The 23,638-nt window shown below is 39.3% G+C and overlaps 2 protein-coding genes across 3 annotated transcripts; one reads left to right on the top strand and one right to left on the bottom strand.

The window, feature by feature from the left end:
* Positions 1-69: 69 nt before the first annotated feature.
* Positions 70-6,461, bottom strand: rrp8 (ribosomal RNA processing 8). The gene is made up of 8 exons (XM_084950358.1): positions 6,279-6,461; positions 6,043-6,160; positions 5,661-5,916; positions 3,414-4,218; positions 1,673-1,802; positions 1,479-1,585; positions 1,298-1,394; positions 70-620 (listed from the first exon to the last, which is right to left on the bottom strand). The coding sequence occupies exons 2-8, from the start codon at positions 6,145-6,147 to the stop codon at positions 507-509; spliced, it is 1,614 nt and encodes a 537-aa protein (XP_084806484.1). The 5' UTR covers positions 6,148-6,160; positions 6,279-6,461; the 3' UTR covers positions 70-506.
* A 1,699-nt stretch (positions 6,462-8,160) lies between these two features.
* Positions 8,161-21,893, top strand: LOC146373450 (scaffold protein ILK). 2 transcript variants are annotated; one of them, XM_084950360.1, is made up of 13 exons: positions 8,161-8,213; positions 9,223-9,487; positions 15,103-15,268; positions 16,995-17,090; positions 17,179-17,275; positions 17,386-17,469; positions 17,696-17,781; positions 17,874-17,983; positions 18,199-18,326; positions 18,532-18,653; positions 18,738-18,837; positions 20,184-20,314; positions 20,434-21,893. In XM_084950360.1, the coding sequence occupies exons 2-13, from the start codon at positions 9,399-9,401 to the stop codon at positions 20,581-20,583; spliced, it is 1,359 nt and encodes a 452-aa protein (XP_084806486.1). In that variant the 5' UTR covers positions 8,161-8,213; positions 9,223-9,398; the 3' UTR covers positions 20,584-21,893. The 2 variants fall into 2 exon arrangements, with proteins under 2 accessions (XP_084806486.1, XP_084806485.1); XM_084950359.1 differs by having other exon boundaries at positions 8,168-8,282.
* Positions 21,894-23,638: the final 1,745 nt, after the last annotated feature.

Genomic DNA, 23,638 nt, shown 5'->3' with positions numbered 1-23,638 from the left:
TATAGAGTAATTGTAATAGGGTTAGGGAATGACATGTTGGGTCTGAAGGATCACAGACATCACACACAGTTATTTTTAAAAGTTTATATTTTTAAAGACTTTTAAAGGTTTTCCCACAGCAATTGTAGTACTTACAGAGTTCTCTTAGAAAACTCTGTCACCAAGCAGCCTCAAGTTTCATTTTTGATTTTGTACCCAACGCAGTGACTTACTCCAGGACTGTAAAAACATTTATTTACAGTATTTGAGTAAACAATACAATCAACGATCTCTGCATTGTGTGATGAGAAAATGTGCATCCATGTTGATACTGATGATAAAGACTAACAGACCTCTCTGTTACATGAAAAAAAAAAAATCACGTATCTATAACAAAATGCAAAATGAATAATCAAAAATATACCAAAGAATATGATACATTTAAGTGTATATTAACTGTGACCCCATGAAGCATTGTCCAGTTATGTACTGATGCACAGAGAAGTTTATGAATTCCTATTACATCTTCATCTCTTCTTGTAAACACAAGGCTTCAACTGTAGTCCAACTTTCTTCAGATTTTCTGGAGCCTTTCCCGTCTTCGCAAATTCAAAGGAGTAGAAATGACTATTTTCTGTGTCCTGAAAGGAAGAAAAAGACAAAATAATGGTAATTCTAGCAGACAAACATGAATGTTTAAGCTATTACTCATCACGTGGTCCAAGTGTTCTTCAGACTCAGTTGTTTAGACCAGCGGTCCCCAAACCCCAGGCCTCGGACCGGTACCGGTCCGTGAGTCGTTTGGTACTGGGCCGCAAGAGTTGAGGCTCAGGTGTCAAATGTATGGTTTTCAGGGTTTTTATCGGTTTTCAGCGTTATTTTGTTATCGTTTTTATTCGTTAACTCGGTTTTCCTGGGTCTTTTCAGGTGTGTTATGAATAAATCTTCTTTTTTTCGGTACCGGTACTAGTTTTATTTTGTTGTATTTATCTGTGACACCTTAAAGGCCGGTCCGTGAAAATATTGTCGGGCATAAACCGGTCCGTGGCGCAAAAAAGGCTGGGGACCGCTGGTTTAGGCGACATTGATCTACTTGTGACAAATTTATTAAGCATTTTTCAGCAACAGGCTCTTAAAAAGGACAACGACAAAAGAAAGAAAATACACCTGAACACAGTAAATATTATATATTTTACATGTTTTACATGTTTAATTTAGACCTTCATCTTATAACTGTGACATGCTTTAATTTTTTTAAGAAGGAAGAAGTACTTGTTTTCCTGTAAACATGGTCCCAAGCATCACCCCTTTTTCTCACCTTCGACACCATCTTGAATCCAAGACTTGACAGTGCAGTGATGAAGTTTCGCACGTTGTCGAATCTGCTTGCCACTTCTGCTATTTTAAGGACTCCTCTGCAACAAAGGTGCCAAAAAACAATGAGAAACACAGTGTGTGCACGACATTAAACACATGCATATGCAGAATCCTTGTCACACCTCTTTTTTAGCACTCGATTGGCCTCTGCTAAAAAGTCCGCCAGATTGGTCCCCATGAGGGACAGGCAAAACACGGCGAGGTCCACAGAGGCGTCATTAAGAGGCACCTGCGCAGACATGGGGTGTTTCATTTTAGTTCCATTTTACGACAATCGCAGCGCAATTGTGTGGGTATTTTGCAGAAAGACACTCACGTGGGCCATGTCACAGACCGTAACCAGCTCACAGGTGGCTGCCAGGTCAAAGCTATGAACTTTGTTCTTCACGCTGCGCGCTATTTTACAGTCACCACAACCAAAGTCGGCAACCACAAGAGAGGAAGGTCTGCAAAAAGAAAACAGTACAGTAGATGTGTTTCTTTTAGTCAGAACTGTTGTCTTCTGACAAACCGCTGATGTTAATGAGGCAATCTTCTCACAGCAGCAAAACCAGGCATCGATTAAACACCCACAGTGCAAAATGATCAGCTGCGTGAGTCCTCGCTGTCGGGAGTGTGCAGCAGAGTAATGTCTTCTGTTTACCGTTTACAGCAGATAAATGATGTCAGCATCCAGAGTTCTACATGAAGAATTCCTTCTTACTCTTGAGATGAAAAGAGATGGTCTGGAAATGTTTTGGGAAAAGTCTGAAAGTAACAGTGTACACAGCACACCATACTTTCTGCTCAAAATATGATGAATCGTTCAGATGTTGAGCTGAGGTGATTAAGAATCTCCTGTCTTAAGCAGTTTCACACATGCACTGCAAACATTGAACTTTTTCCAGACATTACCAAACACAAGTGCATGTGAGAACACAAATGTTTGAAGCAAATGAAGCAGATGTGATCTCTGTTGCAGGTGAATTTATGGTGAGCCAGTGGGTGTCCCAACCCCACTGCATGCTCTATGCAGACAGGAACCCAACTGAGGATTTCCATTAGTGTGAATATCATGCCTAATAATGACAGAAACCCCTCCCTATTCTCTTTTTTATATATGCACAATGTCACGTTGTTTAATGGCACACAGCTCTGTGAAAATAGCAGCCTTGCTGTCCAGTCCTTGTGCTTAAGATGGTTTGCAATTCAGAAGAAACTTGTTTTAAAGGGAAAGGAGATAAAATAGTTTGTTTAGACAGGTGACGAACAGAGGGGCTAAAATCAAAAGTATTATTTTGAAGGGTGAATCAGGCAAAGCCACTCTAGTAAAGTCCAAGAAAAAGTATGGAGGTGGAAATGAGCATCAAAGACCCACTTTAAAGATCATCCTGTGATGGAAAGATCTTAAAGCACAATTCCATCAGTGCACAGTGAATTGTTTGACAAACCAACTTATTCGGTCAGACAACACACTGCAGTGCAGACATTTAAGATTTAATTTGAAACCTTTTGTGCTCAGAGGTCCTGTTCATAGCTTTCTGGAGCTTTTCCCTGCCTCCAAGGGACTTTTTCATCACATGAACTTGTCTTAAAGAGGTGGGCTTTGTTATCATCAGGTTAATTGTTTCTGTTTGAAACGCTGCCCAAGGATTGTTATAGCAAAGCCATTATCAGGCGTTCTCACACTTTCTTGACCAGAGAGCACTTTAAGTGGTCTGTGCTCCAACCCCCAATTCAATTAATGTTAAAGCAGTTTAAATAAATGGATATTCCCAGCTGTGCTCTTTGGAACTATTTGTATTCTAAAACATTTCAGTGTTTATACTTCATGGATATATTACCTGATTGTTTCACAGTCATATCACAGCTTCTACTGGCCCAAAGGTTAAAAGGGTGGGAGTAAAGAACACAATGTGCTTGTTTGTGTTGCTGGTGTAAATGTGTATGCCAGCTATAGGCATACACATTTGAAAAATTTGGCACAATTTTATAAATTTGTAATCATGAAGATTCCTTGGTTGTGGACAAAATTCTATTTCATGCATTAACATCACAGAAAATTGAAGGTTTCTCACTTTTTCTGAATATAAGAGATGATGGCGTCCACTGGATTGGCGGGCCACCTCTGAACCTGAGCCGTGTAACCTTTGTGGTAGATCCAGAAAGCCTGTGGGTCCTGCTTGAACATACGCTTCGCCTCGCCGCTGGACGTGCTGTACAAAACTTCATTAATGTAGCGGAAACGAGCGGCCTCCAACCGCTGCTCCATCCGGGACCTGAGGGAGGCAGAGCGGTCTTGTTTCACCTCTTCCTCTGACTCTGCTGGCTTATCTTCCTGCTCTGCAGGAGTCTCGTGGTGCTCTGTCTCCTCGCTGTGCAGCATCCTCTGCAGCTTCTGTCTTTTCAGACTCTGAGCTTTGCTCTGCTCAGGTTTCAGTCTTTTCATGGGGAACTGCTGCTGATTAACTTTAATCTCCACTGCAGGTTCACATGTTTTCTGTTCTGATCCATCAGCAGAAGATTCAGGCACACATTTCTGAACTGGGACACACTTTATTTCTTTCTCATTACTCGCCTCCTCAGGGTGTTTCTCATTTTTCTTTTTTTGTTTGTTTTTGCCAGTGTTGCTGTTGCTACGTGAATCAGGTTTAACTACTTCCTTTAGTTCATGTTTACCCACAGACTTTACTTTATTTACTTCCTCCTCAGGCTGTTTCTGGCTGTATTTATTTTTACATTTCCTCTTGTTCTTCATTTTGTTTTTCCACTGTTTTCTGCTGATCTTTTCTGTGTTCTGTGGATTGTTTACATTCACCAGCAATTCAGTCATTTCTTTATTCTTCTCCTCCCCTGAAGATGTGCCATTTGCCTTTGAAGATCCTTTTGGAAGAAAACAAAAAAAACAGTTTAGTCAATATTTTACACTCAGGAAAGATTGAGGTTGGTACTACGTACTATGCAAAAGTCTTCAGTGACCCCTAATTTCTTTAAGTTTTTCTTCCAAGGAGCCAGACTTTTGCAATGATGTAGTGATCTTGAGCAATAGTTCTCCAGGCTTTCTGAAAGACTTAAGTCTTAAGTTTTTCTTTGGACATTGGCTGCTTCTTCACTCATTTCTATCCTTCCACCTGACCATTTTCAGGGCAAAGAAAGACATCTAACACAACTAATTTTGAATTGTTACTTGCAGCCTGTTGCAAGAGCATAATTTATCCCCATTTATTGGATTGAATCTACAAAAAAATGCCAAAGATAACACAGATTGACAGACATAAAATAGTATTTTTGCACCACAATGGAGAAGCATCGAGATGGTCAGAAAGTGTTGCACTGTGTCTATTTGGCTCTAGAGAAAGCATATAGTATGGACAGAAGTATGTGAAGATGTCCAGGACATGAATGAGGACACCGAGACTGTGGTGGGGTGTGCGGTAAGAGGCACAGATAGGTTTAATGTGGTGATTGGATTACATCTGACTCCCTTTTTGTTTCCAGTGGTGAAAGATGAGTTTAGGCAGGATTCTCATGGACAATGATGTTTTCAGATAACACTGTGATCTGTAGTGAGAGTGTGTGGAAGAGAGCCTGGAGAGGTGGAGGACAGAATACATGTGTGTGAATGAGAGGGGGACATGTGTAACAGTGAAGATGCAAGAAATAGAGGTCATGAAGGTGGACAAGTTAAAAGACCAGGGCAAGATCATCAGAAACAACAGATAATTAGCAGAGAGTGCAGGCTGGGTAGAGACGAGTGACAGAAGGACAGCCTGAAACGTGAAAGGGAAATTTTATAAGATGGTAGTGAGACCTGATGTGATGTAGAGTTTTAAGACAAAAACATAAGAGGCATACCTGGATGTGGCAGAGTTGAAGATGCTAAGATTTTCACTGGGAGTGACAAAGTTAGACAGGATTACATATGAGCATGCTGAGCAGTTTAGAGATAGGGTTAGAGAGGCAAGGCAAGGCTGAGATGGTTTGGACATGTGCAGAGGAGGGATGCTGGACATATTGGACAAATGATGCTGAAGATGGAACTCCCAGGCAGGAGAAAAAGAGGAAGAACTCAGAGGACATGCAGAGGGTTGGTTGACAGTGGAAGATGCTAGAGTGAGAGGAAACAAATGGCCTGCTGTGGCGACCTCTAAATACATGAACTAATTTCTCATTTTCTTAAAAAAATACAAAGAAATGAGATGTGACTCAAGACTTTGCACAATACTGTACATCCAAACACTCCAATTACAGATGCCGGATTAAAAACTCTAATGTGGCAAACCACTGTGTCAGATTTCTAAGCTTATAACCAGCTAATTACTCACCAGCTTCATTGTTTTTCTTCCTCTTTTTTGGTGCAGGTTTCTCCTCCTTTAAGATCTGGTCTGTGTTCTCTTGCTGCTCCTCTGTTTTTTCTGCAAGTTTTCTCTTTTTTCTTCTCTTCTTCTTTGTCCTAATGTTTGATGGAGCTTCTTCGGAGTCTTCATCACTGTCCTGTTTATGGATGTCGCTCTTCCACTCTGGTACTGACCCCAGAGTCTTCAGTGTCCGCATCAGGCTGCTTTTACCCACAACCCTGGGCTGATCAGAGGATCACAGCAGGTTGAATAATATATTTTTAAAACGAGTAGCGACTACGATAAGTAGAAACATAGTAATGCTTTGCGAGAATAAAGAGTTTTCCGTAAGCGCAAAAGAAACACGTACCTTCACATTGATGCCACTGCTTGTCTTCTTGGTGTTACTGAGGGCAGGTTTACTCAAGACTTGACCCTCTTCTTCATCATTCCAGTCTTCATCCTCGTTAAACATGTTTCTGTGTGTCCTGTTAGAAAAACGCACACCTTTGTAAACCGCTACTGGAGATGAAAAACTCTTTCGAGCGCACTTCTTTGCTATCAGGGAGCTAACCTATAGTCCTATATGATGTGTGAGCTACTCACGAGTTTGTTTCTCAGGCAGCAAAACGAGTTGATTTACGTGTCAGAGGAACTCTTCCCGCTGTTTGCATGAAACGTTTTTATCTAATGAACGTGTAACTACACGTAATACCTAAAAAAAAAAGTTATTCCCAAGCAAAAGCCACGTTGGTTCGGTGTCATGCGCGTCAGGGGAGCAAAACAGAGTTACGGGCGCACATAACTGACGTAACCACACCGGAGATATCTGGGAAATGGCGTTTTCCGTGATGACTTGGATAAACATTCAGCTTCTCTTAATTTTAAGGATTTTAAGTTGTATTATTAAAAAGAAAACTTAAAAATAGTTAAAATAAAAATGCAACTCTTCAGTGGCTCCAACGATTTTCAGGAAAATATAGTTTTACAAAGATTTCTCTCACCAAACATGTCTCTGAATAATCAAAATTAACAGTGTTTTTGTTAGGATATTATATATATTTGTAAGATCCAATCTTAACAACAATAAACAGACGGACTGACTTAAGTAAACCTACTCATCAAATACACAATATATTTGTTGCATAATTGTTATATTCTGTAATTAGGGACACGCAAAAGGACACACTGGGTTTAATAAATTAAAAAAAAAAACATTTTTCCTTTTTACTTGAAATTTGAAACTTACTTTACTTGAAATTATTTATTAATATTTGTTTACTTAAAACTAGTAAATTAGAAGGAGGGAATGATTCCCAGACCACCGAGGCCATATGTATGTTCTTAATCACCTGTAATAAAAAACTTTCTTAAACATCATATTACATACCATGTAATATGACAAGAAATGTTGTGTTTAAGGATGGATTTCCCCCTTTACAGACCCCAAAATGTGTCTGTAACATGTCTTTGTGTTTATGATTAGAGACAGAAGAATGGAGAATTTAAACTTAATCTGCAGACACTACAAACAACAGACAGTTTTATTTACATGTTTACTGCTTAAGTGGACCCACTAGGAAAGCTCCTTCCGTTACATTGTTCATTTGTTTGCTTTTAAATGAAATAAGTAGAAAGCCCTATGTCACTTCAGAAGGAAGATATGACAATTTAAACTGACCCTCTGTAAATTCAGATCCTTTACAAGGTTCAAAACGGACACACACACACAAATCGTTGTGAGGAATTATGAGCCCCTGATCATCAATGGCATGCCAGTGGAGAGAGTGGACAGTTTCCGGTACCTGGGTGTCCACATCACTCAGGACCTGTCATGGTCCTGCCACATTAGAACCCTGGTTAAGAAAGCCCGACAGTGTCTCTTCTTCCTCAGAAGGCTTAGAGACTTCCATCTGCCACTGAGGGTGCTCAAGAACTTTTATTCCTGCACCATCGAGAGCGTCCTGAAGGGAAACTGCACCTGGTTTGGTAACAGCACCAAGCAGGACAGACAAGATCTGCAAAGAGTGGTGTGCTCGGCCGAACGCATCATTTGATCAGAGCTTCCTGACCTGCTGTTCATCTAAACCAAGCGGTGCAAGACTAAAAGCCAGGAAGATTATGATGGACCTTTCCCATCCCAACAATGGACTCTTCCCACTGTTGAGGTCTGGGAAGCGCTTCCGCTCCCTTAAGTATGAGACAAATAAAATTTGAATTTGATGTGAATTCAATACATGCTCTAGTTGGAGGTCTGACATCAGTTGTCTGAGTCTGTAGTGTGTAACATTAGGTCTCAGAGCAACATGTTATAGACTACATGTAGTGACATGGTGGCATTTATTGTAATCCTGATCTGAGCTTCGTATTTTAGATTTTTGTACACATAAAATGTAATTATTTCAAGAAAAAAAAATCATGACCTCAGGGGGTGAATTTTAAATCGTTGCAATTCTCCTTGCAACCTATAGGCGGCTCTCTCTGTCTCTTCTTCCTCCACGTACGGACGGGTGTGGACGCACGGCTCTCTGAATGCTGAAGGTAACACAGCAAGGCTTGTAACTTTTCCTCTGTACAGCTACAATACACCGCAACAAGCTAATATATCCGGTAAGTTTAAAGGCATGGAGGTAAATTTATTTTTTTAATTTGACCTGTTTAAACTATTAAATGATGGTTCGAGTGAAATCCTCAGTCGGTCACCGTTAAATGAGAGAAACACGGACAGCCCCCGCGGCAGGATAGATAGTTAGCTTGTTAGCACAGACCCAATTGCATTTTATTTCACGACGTAGAAGATGCAAGTTTATAGTGAGGAGCTAACCGAGATATATATCTTCCATATGGTGTAGTAAAAGCAGTCGGTGGTGCTGCCAGGAGTAGAAGAACTAGGCGGCTGACTTAAGTGAGCACTGTGTTAGCCGGATAGCAAAGCAGCTAGTCAGACAGTGACAACATTGTTGGGAGTGTAAATGGTAAACTGCGTGGATCAATGGCGCGTGAAACTTAGGTTGTCACCATACTGAAAAAATAATAATACTGTATTATCATATTATACCGTCCCACTTATTGGCTAATACCAGTCTCATAATCAATTAGTTCTGCAAAACCAATACGAAGATAATAAAAAATCAACCACTTTCTTTCTACAAAGAAGAGCAACAAATCCAGACTGTAAACTTGATAGGGCCATGAAGTGATTGATTTATTATCAATATATTAGTATAATCAGTATAATATATTAGTCTGTTGCCGGTGTATTAAAGGAATACAGACTTCAGTTTGACCCTGGATGAATATATTTATCTATTCTGGTGACCATGGTGTCCAGGGCTATTTTTTCATACAGCTACATTTTGTGAGTCACTGTGTTGTAAACGGCATACCCACCCTGTATTACTCAGTTGGAGATTACTCAACACTAGGTTGTCTTGTCTGTAGGCTTTCTCCTTTTTAGGTTTGTACAGCAGTTTGTTTGTTTTTTGTTTTTGTTTTTTTAAGAAATAATTTTAACTGAGTGACCAATTTTTTTTTAAATCAATTTCTTTAGGGTCGTGTGGGTGCTGCTAAGCCTCTCTGATTGTGGTCCATACTGTCCCAAATGAGGGACTGATGCTGGCCAGGACGTGCCTGAACCCATCGGGTTGCAACTCTTGTCTGTCCCAGTTTAGTTCTGCATCTGCTCCCACGGGAGCGTCCTAGAAGAAAAACAATACACCAGCCAAAATGGATGATATATTCACGCAGTGCCGGGAAGGCAATGCAGTGGCAGTTCGTTTATGGCTGGACAACACAGAGAATGATCTCAATCAAGGGTGAGCTGCAGTTTTTTTCATAGCCAGAATTTATCAGTCACTTCTGTCCATATTATTTCAAATGAAAGTTGGATACTGGAATCCTAATTAAGAATTTCATTTATATCCCCAAGCAGCTGTGCCTGCTTGCTTGTGACTTGCTAAAACATGAATTTGTGATTCCAAATAGCGTGACTCAAAATTTCAAATGTGATCTTGTGTTTTATTTAAAATGTTTTGTTCTTAAAGTTCTTCTCTGCTGCAGTCTGAAAGCCCGCCTTTTCAATCCCCTGTGAGATTGTGGACTGCCGTTGAACCCATTTCCTTGTGTGCGCATGTTTATGTTTGGAATGCCAGCACAGTAAATCAAAAACATGATGTTGGACAGGAAGCATGCTGTGATGGTATAGTTAGTCACAGCAATTAAAATCAGGCTCTGCATGCTCTGGATACAACTTGGTTTTAGATTTGGATGCAGAAAATATTGTAGGCTACTTTACTTCTGACATGACACATTTAGTACACAACATTTTCTGTCTAATAGTTCCAGATTAAGAGTCCGGAGCTGCTGTTTTTATCCTAAGCTGGCTACATTGGGAAAAACTTGGCAGTCCAGTCTGGATGGCCACCCACAAATCTTGTCTTTTTAAAGAGCTCTGTTTAAGATTTAGACTACTGGTGTTTGTGTTCAAAGCAAACAAAGAAATAATAAATGAGTCATTTTAATTATGTTCCTTGTGTAAGTGGTAGCTGTTCTCTTTCCTTCTCCATTTCTCCCTGTTTTAGTGGACTTGTGGTAGGGTTTTTTTACTGACAGTTATTCATTTGCAAATGACATAGTTGTCAAGCTTTCATTATGTTGCTAGTACTATGAAAACGAAAGAGCTTTTTTTGGATTAGTGGTCGTCCTCTTTTTTTCTGACATGAGCGTTTCATGGTTGTAACCAAGAAAACATTTGTTAACTGACAGAAAAGATAACTGGTAACGTCAGAGGCACAGGGATGTTTCAAGAAATATTTTAATGTTGTTAAAATTGCTATTTGGTCAGCATCTTTTTTTTTCTTATTTGGGACGTGTTTGCTCTAAATATAAAAGAGGAACTTGAGAATATACATCATAACTTGAAAATATAGCTGTATTCTTAAAATAGATGCAAACAAGATATGTCTGTCTATACATACACTTTATTCAGAAAGTTATATTTTTTTCATTTTCTTTGGCTTCCTGTTTGCTTTGTTTTTTTCCACTTCTTGTGAGTCTGTCTGATTGCATTGAGCCAGTGTGGATTCATGCATGCAACTCGCCCATTAGTTGATTACACGTCTAGTTCCCTTTTCCGGCTGATGTGTGTCCTCCAGTGTATAAGACACTACAGCGCCTCTAAGCCTTCCTTTTCTGTGTTTTAGTAAACTCACTGTGCTCTTGCCTGACAGAACCCTTCCTGAGATATTTTCTCTGCTCTACAATGACGATGTGTTTACACTGATGTAACTCCCACATGAACAGTAGTAGTGGAATGCAGAATCTCCTTACAAGGAGCAACACATGGGCCTCAAGGGAAGCTTTTACCACCTACCAGAACTGAGGGCTAAGGGGAGGAGTTTATTATAGTGGGCAGGGCTGAAAAGACAGACAGAAAATCGTTGTGTATGTGGGGCTGTATAGTGAATTTTTCAAAAGAGGAATGCATAGTTAAGCCATAGCAGCCCACATCACCTTCCCCCTTCTCTACTGATATGTTTCCTGTATGTCTCCCTGTGGTATTAGATAGCTCCACTCATTTCCCCTTACTGCTTCCGCCAAGTTTAGAAGACTCTAATTGCAAAGTTTAAAACATATTCTCCTAAATATTTGTAATGTGGTCATTATGTTCTGATGTTGTCTCTGAGTATTTTTTACAGTACCATTTTACTGATTAGTGGATCATTATTATTAACACAAAATGCAGGTGTTTATTATTAAAGACCTACATGGCCTTGTGTGAAAAAGTAAATTCCCTGTAAACCTAATAACTGGTTGGGCCAGCCTTAGCATCAACAACTGCGATAACTTTGCGATAACTGGTAATGAGTCTTTCAAATCTGACCTCCTCGTCTTTTCAGAACCACCTTTTTAAGCTCAGCTCTCCAAAAAAAGGGGGGTTAATCACAGTTAATTCAAGATTTAACAAGAGGGGCAATTACTTTTTCACACAGAACCAGGTAGGTTTGAATAACTTTGCTCCCTTAATCAATGAAATCATCATTTGAAAACTGCATTTTGTAATTAATTGGGTCATCTGTGTCTCATATTAAAATTTGTTTGATAATCTGAAACATGTAAGTGTGACAAATATGAAAAACACTAGGAAAACAGGAAGGAGGCAAAGACTTTTTCACATGTGTGTTTTCTCCCTATTCCCTATTCTCCCTAAATCCATAGTGTCTTCAACTTCTGGGAAAGCTTGAAGTCAGACCGTTGACAGATTAAGTGATAGTACTATAATAATATTTAGTTTTGCTCTTTGGTTTGACTCCTAGTAAGGTATCTGTACCATGTCCAAGCATTTTTTTTACCTCTAACATAGAGCTCCATTGACCAGTATGATTGCTGTGGTTGATTGATGGTGGGTAATTGGAAACACAGTGGTCTAAATTCTTGTTCAAATGGGTAGTAATGGATTCAGAACAAGCAGTGCTGAGCATTGACAGAGATCATAAGGTTTGATTCAGGTCTGATGTTATTGGGTTATTATAATAATAATAATTACTATTATTATTATTTCCATCTAAAAAAAAAAAAGAGGGGCTGCCATCTGCTGCAACTGGATGCCTGCAGTCTGAGAGCAAAGTGCTCTGTTGGGTCAATGTGAGACTGAGGTCTTTAAGATGTGATGGAGCTTGCTTATTCAGGACTTTGTGCATGAGAAGGAGGATTTAAAGATCAATTCTGCAGTGAAGAGAAGCTTTAACTCAAGTAACATGATCTTTACTTTCACTGTGTCTCCTGTGCTCTGCTCCATGTGTCTGAACTGAAGTAAAACAAACACAAATTAATTGAGTAAAGAAACAATAAATTATATCTTTCTTTTAAATTCCCCTCTCTAACTTTTAATGGTAGAGAAAACATTGTATGATATGTTAAACAATAAATTTGAAAATGCTCTGCACATTTGAATAAAAATATGTAGATGTAGTCCCGGATTAGCTGTTTTTAGTGTAGCTAGTATCAGGTTGTTATTCTTGTATGCAGCTACTGCAAAAGGGATTCAACATTATCAGGTTAATTGTAACACTAAGAGATAAAATTTCCCATCTAGCAGAATATAAAGTATTAGGTAGAAATGCACTGTGATTTGGCTGTGGTAGTTCTACTGTAGTTTATGTACTTTTAATTTTAGAATGATCCTTCTTGTCATTAGATAGTTGAATGAATACTAGAAAAATTAGTTTTTCAAGAGTAAAAACACTAATTTACTATTCCCGTAGCTGCTTTTTAGATATTTCAGTGGATTTGTTTTTCTTTAGCCGAGGCTTGTTATATGAGCCAGTGGGGATGTCAGTGCAGAGACATACAAGGTGCAGACAGGGACGCTTCCTCTGGCTCTTCAGTCTGCCCGGATGAGTTCTGCTGGCAGGTGAAAGTGCCTGAAATAAATTACCGCAGTCAGTGAGGAGGGAGTGAGCAAGAGGAAACCCTGGCACTCAAGTCCTCATGGGTTTGTGGGATGAAGGTAGCTTAAAAGGAAAATCCATCCTGGAACAAAAATACACACAGAGACCAGAGTGTTGAGGCTTACTTGATGTAACCACAGTACATTTTCAGCATTTATATGTGGACCTGAGCTATTATTGTGCACTTTTTTTAGAATAAAATTGTTTTATATAAATATTTGAATAAAAATGAGTTAACTGAACTTAGATTTTTCAAGATATTATATCTTGAAAAATAAAGGGAAATAACTTATTCTAAAATCTTTATTTTGTTAAAATGTTTTGCACAAGTCATATTTGAACAAGTTGTGCATCAACTCAGGAAAATCTAAAAGAAAATCACACTGTCAAAGACTATAGGGAATTATTATTATTTTTCTTATTTAAAGCCACAACTCAAAGTTATTCAGTGACATAAAACTGACAAAAGCAGCACATTGTATCAATGGAGAAGCTTTTGATTTGTAAGAGAATTCAAATGTAAAACTCAGGACAGATGAGGAGTAATATGTTTTAAAGCTAATCCATCCATGGCAGCTGTTGTTAAACAGAACATTTAAGCCCATACAGAGCACAATTTTGCTTATTTTGTAATTTCTTGATTTTAAAGAAGATGTTTATGAACCTTGATGCTCCACTTCCTCCCCCAAACAGACTTGCTTGGCACTGAAACCTAATCAGATTAGAAGAGTGTGTGGGTAGTTTTTCTCTCATAAACTGAAGCTAATTAGTTTTCAGGATTTGGCCTTTTGGTCTGAGAGGAAATTGCTCTCTGAGTTGATCCACAGCAGGTCACACAGTTAGATGTGTGTTGTGGGACTGAGGGTCTCTGTGGGACTCTTGATGCTGTTTTGTGTGAATACAAGCCAGTGAATTGAGTGCTGGGGCAGACGGTTCAAATTCCTGCAAAATCATAATACTCCCTCAGTTCTCAGATCTTATTATTATGCTGTCTGTCTACTTATAATTTCGGAAGAAGTGAAAAAGATATTAAAAAGAGCACTGTGCTCATGGAAAGTAAAATCCATCATAGTAGTCCAGATGATCTGGTAGAAGTGAGTGGAGTGATGAGACAGAGTCATACTCGCGGCTCACTGAGCCTTTTAAGGACTTCAGCGCTGCTGTTTTTTTGGGGGTTTTGTCCAGTCTTTTTCGTGATCGACTCTGTCACTGCGCTCTTCCTGTGTCTTAATCTCTGTGTTACTGTGTTTCACAGTGAAGACACTCCATCAGTGTGTCTGTCATATAATCGAGGCCACTGTGCGACATGTGGCGTTGCTGCTGTCACCGAGACAGGAATGATGAGTGCCAGAGGCTTATTAGCTTTTGTCACTGAGTCGCATGAGCTTCCTTTTTTACAGAGGCAGAAAATGACTGTAAAAATGAATAAACTTATAATGCGTGCATAACTCAGCTTCACATCACTGGCATAACAGATTATTGGGAACAAATATAATAAGTATTTTTGCAGTAAATTCAGGCTTTGTGAAGGATTAATCATTCAGTTTTTTTTTATAGAACTCACTCATAGCATTGCTTTGGAGCTGGGTTATCTACATTAAAGCAACAGTTGTTACTAATGTTTTGGATATTTCACTGTAAGGTATACTTAAATAGCTTTATAATAGGTAGGATCAGTTGTGTAAATGCATTTTAATAGATTTTTTTAGCTCAGTTTTCTCATTGCACTGGTAATTAAGCATGAACTGAGGCACTGGTAATCTCACTTGTATATCTTTACATTGAGGATCTGGGTTTTTCTTTTTTTTATGAAGTTTTCTTGTCAAACAAAAAACCCATTTCCCAAAACAGCTGTAGCTTTTACCATTTATACCACAGAGGTGTTTGTGTGGAAAATTGCTGATGTTTTGTCCCTCAGGTTATACTAAGCAGGTTTTTGTGTAAAAACACGTGCTCAGCTTGTATTGCTTCTGCCCCTGTAGAGATGACCATGGCTTCAGCCCTCTCCACTGGGCTTGCAGAGAGGGTCGCTCCAACGTTGTGGACATGCTCATCATGCGAGGAGCGCGCATTAATGTCATGAACCGGGGAGACGACACACCCCTGCACCTGGCTGCCAGCCATGGACATCGCGACATTGTGGGAAAGGTAGAGTTCTTGTAAACACTGGAGTACAGTAACTCTGTCTAGAGTCTCTTGGATGAATTCCACTGTGGCTATAACATAAAATGTATCATAAACATGTCATGGATTGTGTATAAAAGACAGACGTCACCCATTAGTTTATGGACTCACTCTTGGCTTTCTGGCTACTGCCGCTTTCTTTATGTATGGAGTGATAGTAGTGCTTGGTGAGCAAGCTGCATTCATAGATTGAATGGACGTAACAATAGGCGGTATAAAAGATGGATGCAACTGTTGTGCCCTCATCACCCACAGGTTTCTGGCTTCCTGTTTTGAAGCCATGAGCTGACTGTTTCTGTTGTTGCTGTCTTGGTTGCAAAAAAAAACAGATATGATGAAGCTGGGCGGACCTGACTCTACTGAAACTACATGCTAATTGGTTAATGAATCATGATTGACAAGTCATTTGCCGTTGAGCGTGCAGTTTTATACCACAGATAATCCTCTATGTTGAAACATAATATGACTGAGATTTCCAAATTAGACTCATTTTTTTAATTCAGTATGGCCCAAACTGAGTGACTGAGACCATAAACTTAGCAGGAAAATGTTTGCAGAGGTGAAGACAGAAAGCCATTTTCCCACAGACTTCTATAGGATCATAAGCCATCTGGCAGCTTTCACATAGATTACAGGTTTAAGGCATTGGCTTTCTTTTTCTGACTCAAAAGCAATATCTGTGTTTAATACTGTCTATAGGTCTGTTTAAGAGTGGTAATTAACAGATTATTAAATACTAGAACTGTAGTCAGCACAAACTTCAGGCTCATTATGTATCAGCAATACAAACATGGTCAAGAGGACCAGACTAGAGTTTGCAGAAGTGAAGCCTAGCAGATAACTTCTGGATACAGTTGTCTGTGTCTGCACATCTGTGTAGCAAAGCAGTCACGCACCTAACTTTAAGCCTTATTCTCTATATGAGCTGATTATATATAAAAGAACAAAACAAAAATATCATCCCTGCAGTTGTTAGTTAGAAATTAGCAGTGGGGATCAAAATGGGTTTCTATACAAATTGGTTGTGTTATCGGTTGGAGACGGAGCAGTGAGAGCAAGCAAATGCAAGATCTTAATATACAAGTTTCAAAATTATGCTCTCCCTGCAAGTTTGGTTCATTAGCACAGGATATTGTGAAAGCTAAAATGATATCATCTGAACAGCTGAAACATGTCTTGTCTGTTCTTGTACTTGCACCTTTTGTAACAGACAAAACTGAAGCATGAATATAAAATGTGCTTACTGCTACATATAAATGCACAGACAAAATTGGAGCTGCAAAGCAAATGGCAGGGACTTCAGTGCAGCATATTAAACCTGCAGTGTTTTTCTTTATAGGAAATACAGCTGGGTTTTCAAAGTGCAGCAAACACATTGTGGCAGTAAGTGTATTTGCTGTAAGTTGTTGATGTTTGTCCATAAAAGAAAGAAAGGTATTTTGTATTATCCTGTACACAGTCCTGTTGATATAATGGGGGGCTTCTGCTCCACGATGTCGATTTTAAAATGGCTGTAAAGCAGCTACTGAGTTTAATATTAGATACGTCTCAATACCTCTGGTATGCGTCTACAGGCAAAACAACCGTGCATGATTTTTCTTGGCAGCATTGGGATCATCTCTATGTACAGCCTAAACAAGATCTGACCAGCCTTTCTCTGCATGTAATCCGTTGTTTTTCCTTCTTTTAGCTGATCCAGTGCAAAGCAGACACCAATGCCGTCAATGAACACGGGAACACACCACTGCATTATGCTTGCTTCTGGGGACAAGACCAAGTAGCTGAGGTTAGTGTGCCCCCTGGTGGCGATGAAGCTAAAAACCTGTGTGTTTTAAAGTATTTTTAAAGTGTTGATAACGTTTGTTTTTTCTCAGGACCTTGTGACTAATGGAGCTCTAGTGAGCATCTGTAACAAGTATGGGGAAACTCCATTGGACAAAGGGAAACCTCACCTCCGTGAACTCCTCAGAGGTATGCCTGTGGTTCGACTGTTTGGTTTTAAAAAAAAAATGTCAGCATCAGTCATACATCTTTCAGCTTTGTTGCTCTGTACTAACTTTCTCATTTTACTATCAATACAGAAAAGGCTGAGAAAATGGGACAGAACTTGACTAAAATTCCCTTCAAGGACAGTTTCTGGAAAGGCACCACCAGAACCCGTCCCCGTGAGTCCCAGCAACCCAAAAACCAATTTATTAGCTGACCACTTTCCACCCACAGTTTTGCACAGAGTGCTGCATGAAATGGAAAAATGTTCTGTGCTAGTCTCCAGATTAATCTTAATGTGGCTTTTGAAATTTCCACAGATTTTTCAGATTTCATATAAATAATGGGCTTTTTGTCTGAGCTTTAACTCGCGTCCTGAGTTATGTCTCTGTCTTGTGTTTTTAGGCAATGGAACATTGAACAAACAGGCAGGCATTGACTACAGACAGCTTTCTCTAGCCCTTAAAGTAAACGAGAACCAGTCTGGAGAGGTAATTTCTTCTTGTGTTTCATTGTGCTCAATGTTAATGCAGAACTGCTAATGATGAACTAAAGATTCACTTTTTTTGTTTCTCTTCTATAGCTCTGGCAAGGGCGCTGGCAGGGAAATGAAATTGCCATTAAACTGCTAAAAGTTCGTGACTGGACCACTAGGAAAGGCAGAGACTTCAATGAGGAGTATCCCAAACTCAGGTTCTTATATAATCCTGACTTTTCTCTACAGACTCTTTCGTTTTTTGCCTTCACAGTCACTCATTTGTCTGTTTGCACTGTCTTGAGCCAAATTCTGTGTATAATTTTATTTCGTGGGGAGGTGCATCTCATACTTTTTATGTCAAATCCTTTGTGGATTTGCCTGTTTTTGTCTGTCTGTCTCCCCTGTCCTTCCCTCTTGGGCTGAATCCCAGGATATTTTCCCATCCGAATGTCCTACCCATGTTGGGAGCATGTCAGTCTCCTCCCGCCCCTCACCCCATCATCATCGCACACTGGATGCCTTATGGCTCCCTCTACAACGTGCTGCATGAAGGCACCAGTGAGTACCTCTACTCTGGTCACAGGCCATACTTGTCACCAGTTTGGGTGATTTGTAGGGATTTGTGATTTATTGGAGTTAAGTATTTGTTTTGGTCATTAAGTTGTCATCACTTTTTCTACAGTAGTGATTTCACTGTCATCCAGTAATGTAGTGAAAGACATGGCTTAAACCTGTTATTACTTGTTCTTCATCATGCTGTCAGATTTTGTGGTGGATCAGACACAGGCGGTCAAGTTTGCCCTTGACATTGCTAATGGAATGGCGTTTCTACACACACTTGAACCCATGATCCCTCGCCATTACCTCAACAGCAAGAGTGTAATGGTAAGAAGAAGAAAACTATGAATAAGAGATGTGTGGTACAGTTTTTTGAGGCATCTAAGTCAACTTTGTTTTCCATTTTCACAGATAGATGAGGACATGACGGCAAGGATCAGCATGGCAGACGTCAAGTTTTCCTTCCAGTGTCCTGGCAAGATGTACTCGCCAGCATGGGTAGCCCCTGAGGGTAGGCATCAGTCATACAGCACAGATCCAAAGTGACAGCTGAAGCCACACAAGCTTGCACTTGAATGATGGATGCAGGAAACTCTAGACTGTCTCTGAGCCAAATGTAATTTGCAGCTGATTTCCCCAGGAGATAGATTGAAATCAAAGTTAGCTCGAAACATAAACTGATTACAAAATGTGAAAATAACCAGGGAACATTTGCAACAGAGAAGCAAACAGAAACAGCGTGTGGGGGATGGGATAAAGGGGATTTATCACCACCAGTTACGTAGAAACAACATGTATGTATGCTGTGACATGCAAGGGAGTGTTTCTGTGTTTAAAACAAATTCACAGAGTTGGCATGGTAACAGATTTTAATAATATGCCTTATATTCAAGAATTGTTTGTAATATGTAATAATAGAAATGCACTACTGCTTCGAATTTTCCTTATATTAGCAAGTTTGCTTATTGTATCATTTTGTAGACGAATTGCAACAATATGTTTCTACTGCTTTTGCAACATGATGATATTTACATTTCAGTCATTTCTAAAGGATTATGGAATTTGGTTTAATGGCTGGTTGGTAATTGGTTTTAAACAGGCTGTTCAATCTTCAAAGAAACATGGCCACTTACAGAGGCATGAGTTTAGTTAGATTTTACTTTAGCCTGGAATCCAAGCTGATGTACATGCACTAACCTTACAATAAGACTAAACAGATGGCACAACACACTGTTGTTGAAGTAAATGTATTTAATCTGACATTAGGTTTGTGCTGCGCTTTGTATCTGTAACCTGCTACCTTCCTTTGTGAAATCAGCTGCTCAAATGTCTTCAGTTTCTCTTCATCTACAAGATTTGGTTTCCATAGCAACATATACTATACGATGCTAGATCACAGGCCAAAAGCCCACAGAGCTCCATGTTGTTCAAGCTTTTTTTTTAAGATAAATACTGAACTGTCATGCAAAATGCATTCCTTAGGATTCCCCACTTTATACTGTATGTATTTCTGCTTGTCTGCTGCTGTTTGCAGGCAGACACTAGTTTGCAAGAATGGAAACAGAAATTGCCTCAATTTTTTTTATAATGCAGTTTTTTGGGATGTTACTTGCTGCAGATTAGTAGACCATTGACTACTATATTTTGTACTTGAGTTCTGCAGACTCATTGACAATACACCGCAAGTGACACAAGGTGGTGATTTTGATCAGCTATTCATGATGTTATCAAATTAGGCACATAAGGAAGGAACAGCCTCACTCGTTGCAATAACTTTTCATTTCTCCACAGTAGTCTGAGGATGTGGCATGTCGTTACGTTACTCTATAACCTTCTTCTTTTCTTGGCATTGCTCAGCTCTTCAGAAGAAGCCAGAAGAGATCAACCGCCGGTCAGCAGACATGTGGAGCTTTGCTATCCTGCTGTGGGAGTTGGTAACCAGAGAAGTGCCATTTGCTGACCTGTCCAACATGGAGATAGGCATGAAGGTTAGCAGCACTGTTGCTTATTAGATTAACAATTGGATATCAGCAGCTTGCAGACAGACCTCACAGTTATTACCTGTTAGTTTAATGGATTTAATGTGTCTGTATGTTCTGGTTTATAGGTTTCTTTGGAGGGGTTGAGGCCCACTATCCCCCCTGGCATCTCTCCCCACATTTGCAAGCTCATGAAGATATGCATGAACGAAGATCCAGCAAAGAGGCCTAAATTTGACATGATTGTGCCAATTCTGGAAAAAATGCAGGACAAGTGAAAAACTTCTTCTGACCTTCTTTACCTAACTGATGAACAACAGGATATCTTAACCCAGATTTGACTCTGAGATGTTGGTGTGGTGCTTACCAATATTGCCTTAAAGTCTCATTCTCACACTCTACCGCTGTTTTCAACACCACTGTACCTTCTGCTTGTGAGATGAATTCAGCAGAAATCACTCCTTTTTATATTCTGTTTTTTTCCTCTTCTGTTAAAGTGATATCAAAGTTTTGTTGCAGTTTTTGTTACTGATCTGCTGACACTGTCTGCAGAAGCATAGTATTTACTGTTCACTGTGTAAACTGCAATCATATTGAACTGAGTAAAATCTCAAGTGACAAAATAACCCGTGGAGGTCAGCATGACATTCTGTTGAATTCCTTCAGTGGTGGGCCTGCCATGCTGATCCTCGCTGTATTAAAAAGTCTCCCTCTAAGGTGACTGCTCCTTTTGCAATGATGGCCCATAAGAAATGGATAACATATTAACCCAAAGCTTGTGGGAATATATGTTTGTTGTATTAATATCATCAAATGTTTGAAGCTGAACATTTAAACGTATTAGATAATAAAACAATATGAATGAGCAGTGCCCTTGAGTGCATGTACAAAAAGCAGCGTTGTGCCTTTTAGCTGGGCTGCATAGTGGTAATGATTAGCTTGGCCTTTTTGTGGACCGACTATATCCTGTGCAACCTCCCAATGATTTAAAACTGGCCATAAAAGCTTTTCTGTATGGAGTTTTTGGGAAAAATTCACCCAGAATGGAATGGAATTCTTGGTAATTGTGTTAATGTAATCGGCATTACTTATTTGCTTAATCTTTCAGTAATTATTTTTCCCCCTGATACATTATTTGAATCCTGTTTGCTCTACTGTTGAACAAAGACGTCAGTCAGCCTGTGTCATCATGTATGAAAGAAATGATGAAATATGATGTTCACAAAGAAATGATGTCAGCATTGAGTTGACATCATTTCTTTGTGAACCAACATGAAAGCTGCACCCTATTATGTAATTTATTAAAGCATAAGATAGATGCAGTCAAAATTAGGTGTTGTCAGGGACACTTCACCCAGTTTTTTGGTTTTCATCAAGGGTTTGACTTAACATGTGTTTGTGTTCTCTCATTTGTTATTTGATCCACTGGATTACTTCTTGCTTTATATCCCACTCAAGGTTTTTTTGTCTTTTCTGTGCCTCCACCAGCTTGCTTGTTTGTGCTGAAGCCAAAATCAAGAATGACATATGCAAATGTATGTATTTATATATAAGTATATTAAAAAATAAAACATATGGACAACTTAAATGTGTGCATTTTCTGGAGGGAACTGGACATGACAGGATTGTTGTGGGAAATGCGTAAAGATTGCAAATAGATCTCTTCAAGACAGGCGACATAAGTTTCATGGTATTGACATTTAAACGTAACATTTATCTTATGAGGAACAGGGCTTTCTGAGCTTTCTGTAGTATTAAGTCTCATTATCTCAGTCAGTGTTGACATACAAATTTGATCAGAAATGTAAAACATCATTGAGTAGTATGAGACAATAATAGAGTTATGGGTTTATCACTATTTTAGAAAGCATACTTTCCCAGTATCAGACATACTCTCCAGGTACACCTGTTTAACTGCTTGCTAATGCATATATCTGCTATCATCCAGTGCATTTAGGCATATGAACATGGTGAAGAGAGCCTGCTTAGATAAACCTGAGCATCAGAATGCAGGAGAAAAATGATTTAAGTCGCTTTGAATTTGGTGTAGTTGTGCATGGTCTGAAAAAAAAAGAGCAGCAGTTCTCTGGGCAAGAATGCCTTGTTGATGACAGAGGTCAGACGACAATGGCTTGGAGCTGATAGGAAGGCAGTAGTAACTGAAATAACCATTCACTGCAAGATGTGCAGAAGAGGGCTTGTGATTGCACAGCAAACCTTGAAGTAGATGGGCTAAAGCAGCAGAAGATCGTATCTGGTGCCACTACTGTCAGCTAAGAACAAGCAACGGGGGGTTTGGGCTAACCAAAATTAGACAATAACAGTTCTGATGAGTCTTGATTTCTGTTGCAACATTTAGGCCAATTACTACCTACAGCCTACCTGAGTCTTCTTACTGACCATGTTCATCCCTTTATCACCGCAGTGCATCTAGCAGGATAGAACGTCATGTCACAAAAGCTCAAACTGGTTTCTTGAATGCAACAATGAGTTCTCAAAATGTCCTCCACAGTCACCAGATGTCAGTGGAAAAGAGCACCTTTTGAATGTGGTGGAAAGAGATTTGCATCATGGATGTGCAACTGACAAACCTGCAACAAGTGTGTGATGTCAGTGTCATGTCAGTATGGACCAAAATCACTGAGAAATGTTTTCAGTACTTTCTTCATTTAAGGGCAGTTTTTCTTCCAAACGTGTCCAGTGACATGTAGCAGTACATTATTAGTTTCAATGATATAAGTGGAGTTGAGGCACCGAAATACAATTGACATTTTTTTTTAAATATATGTTTCAAGCTTTTACTACTGCTACTACTCAGCAAAGTATTTTACAGTGTTGTATTAGTACTTTTTTGGCCAAGGACGTTAATATAAATAAAAGCTGGGCTTATTAAAAAGTGGTCTGCCAATATGAATATGAACATTTAATGCATTTGGGATCAACCCATATAATGCAGAGACAACAAAAATGTAAAAGGCCCGAAGGATCAACACACCCAGATGCAAAAAAAAAAAAAAAAATCTCTTCTTTTTTTTGTATTTTTGCACCTTTTTGGAACCCTTCCGTCTCCTTGTGGTGCGATATTGCAGCTCTTTATTAATTATTTTATTGCGTCTAATGTTGGTCATTTTATTAATTTCAGGTGTTTTGTGGTCACTTTTGCATCTCTCTGTGGTTGTTAAATTCAATTTGAGCCTGTTTTTGGCCACCTTTTGCTTCTTTTCGATGTCATCTTCATCTCCCTGTGATTATTTTGCATGCCTTCTTTTCTTATTTTACTTGTTATGGTTTCTTTCTTGGTTAGACCGGGAGCTGCTTACCCTGCGACCTGTA

Source organism: Perissodus microlepis, chromosome 14 (genome assembly GCF_051167445.1).
Source record: "Perissodus microlepis isolate ML-2025 ecotype Zambia chromosome 14, ASM5116744v1, whole genome shotgun sequence".
NCBI lineage: Eukaryota > Metazoa > Chordata > Actinopteri > Cichliformes > Cichlidae > Perissodus > Perissodus microlepis.
The sequence above is the reverse complement of the archived record's forward strand: the minus strand, read 5'-3'. Positions and strand labels throughout refer to the sequence as shown.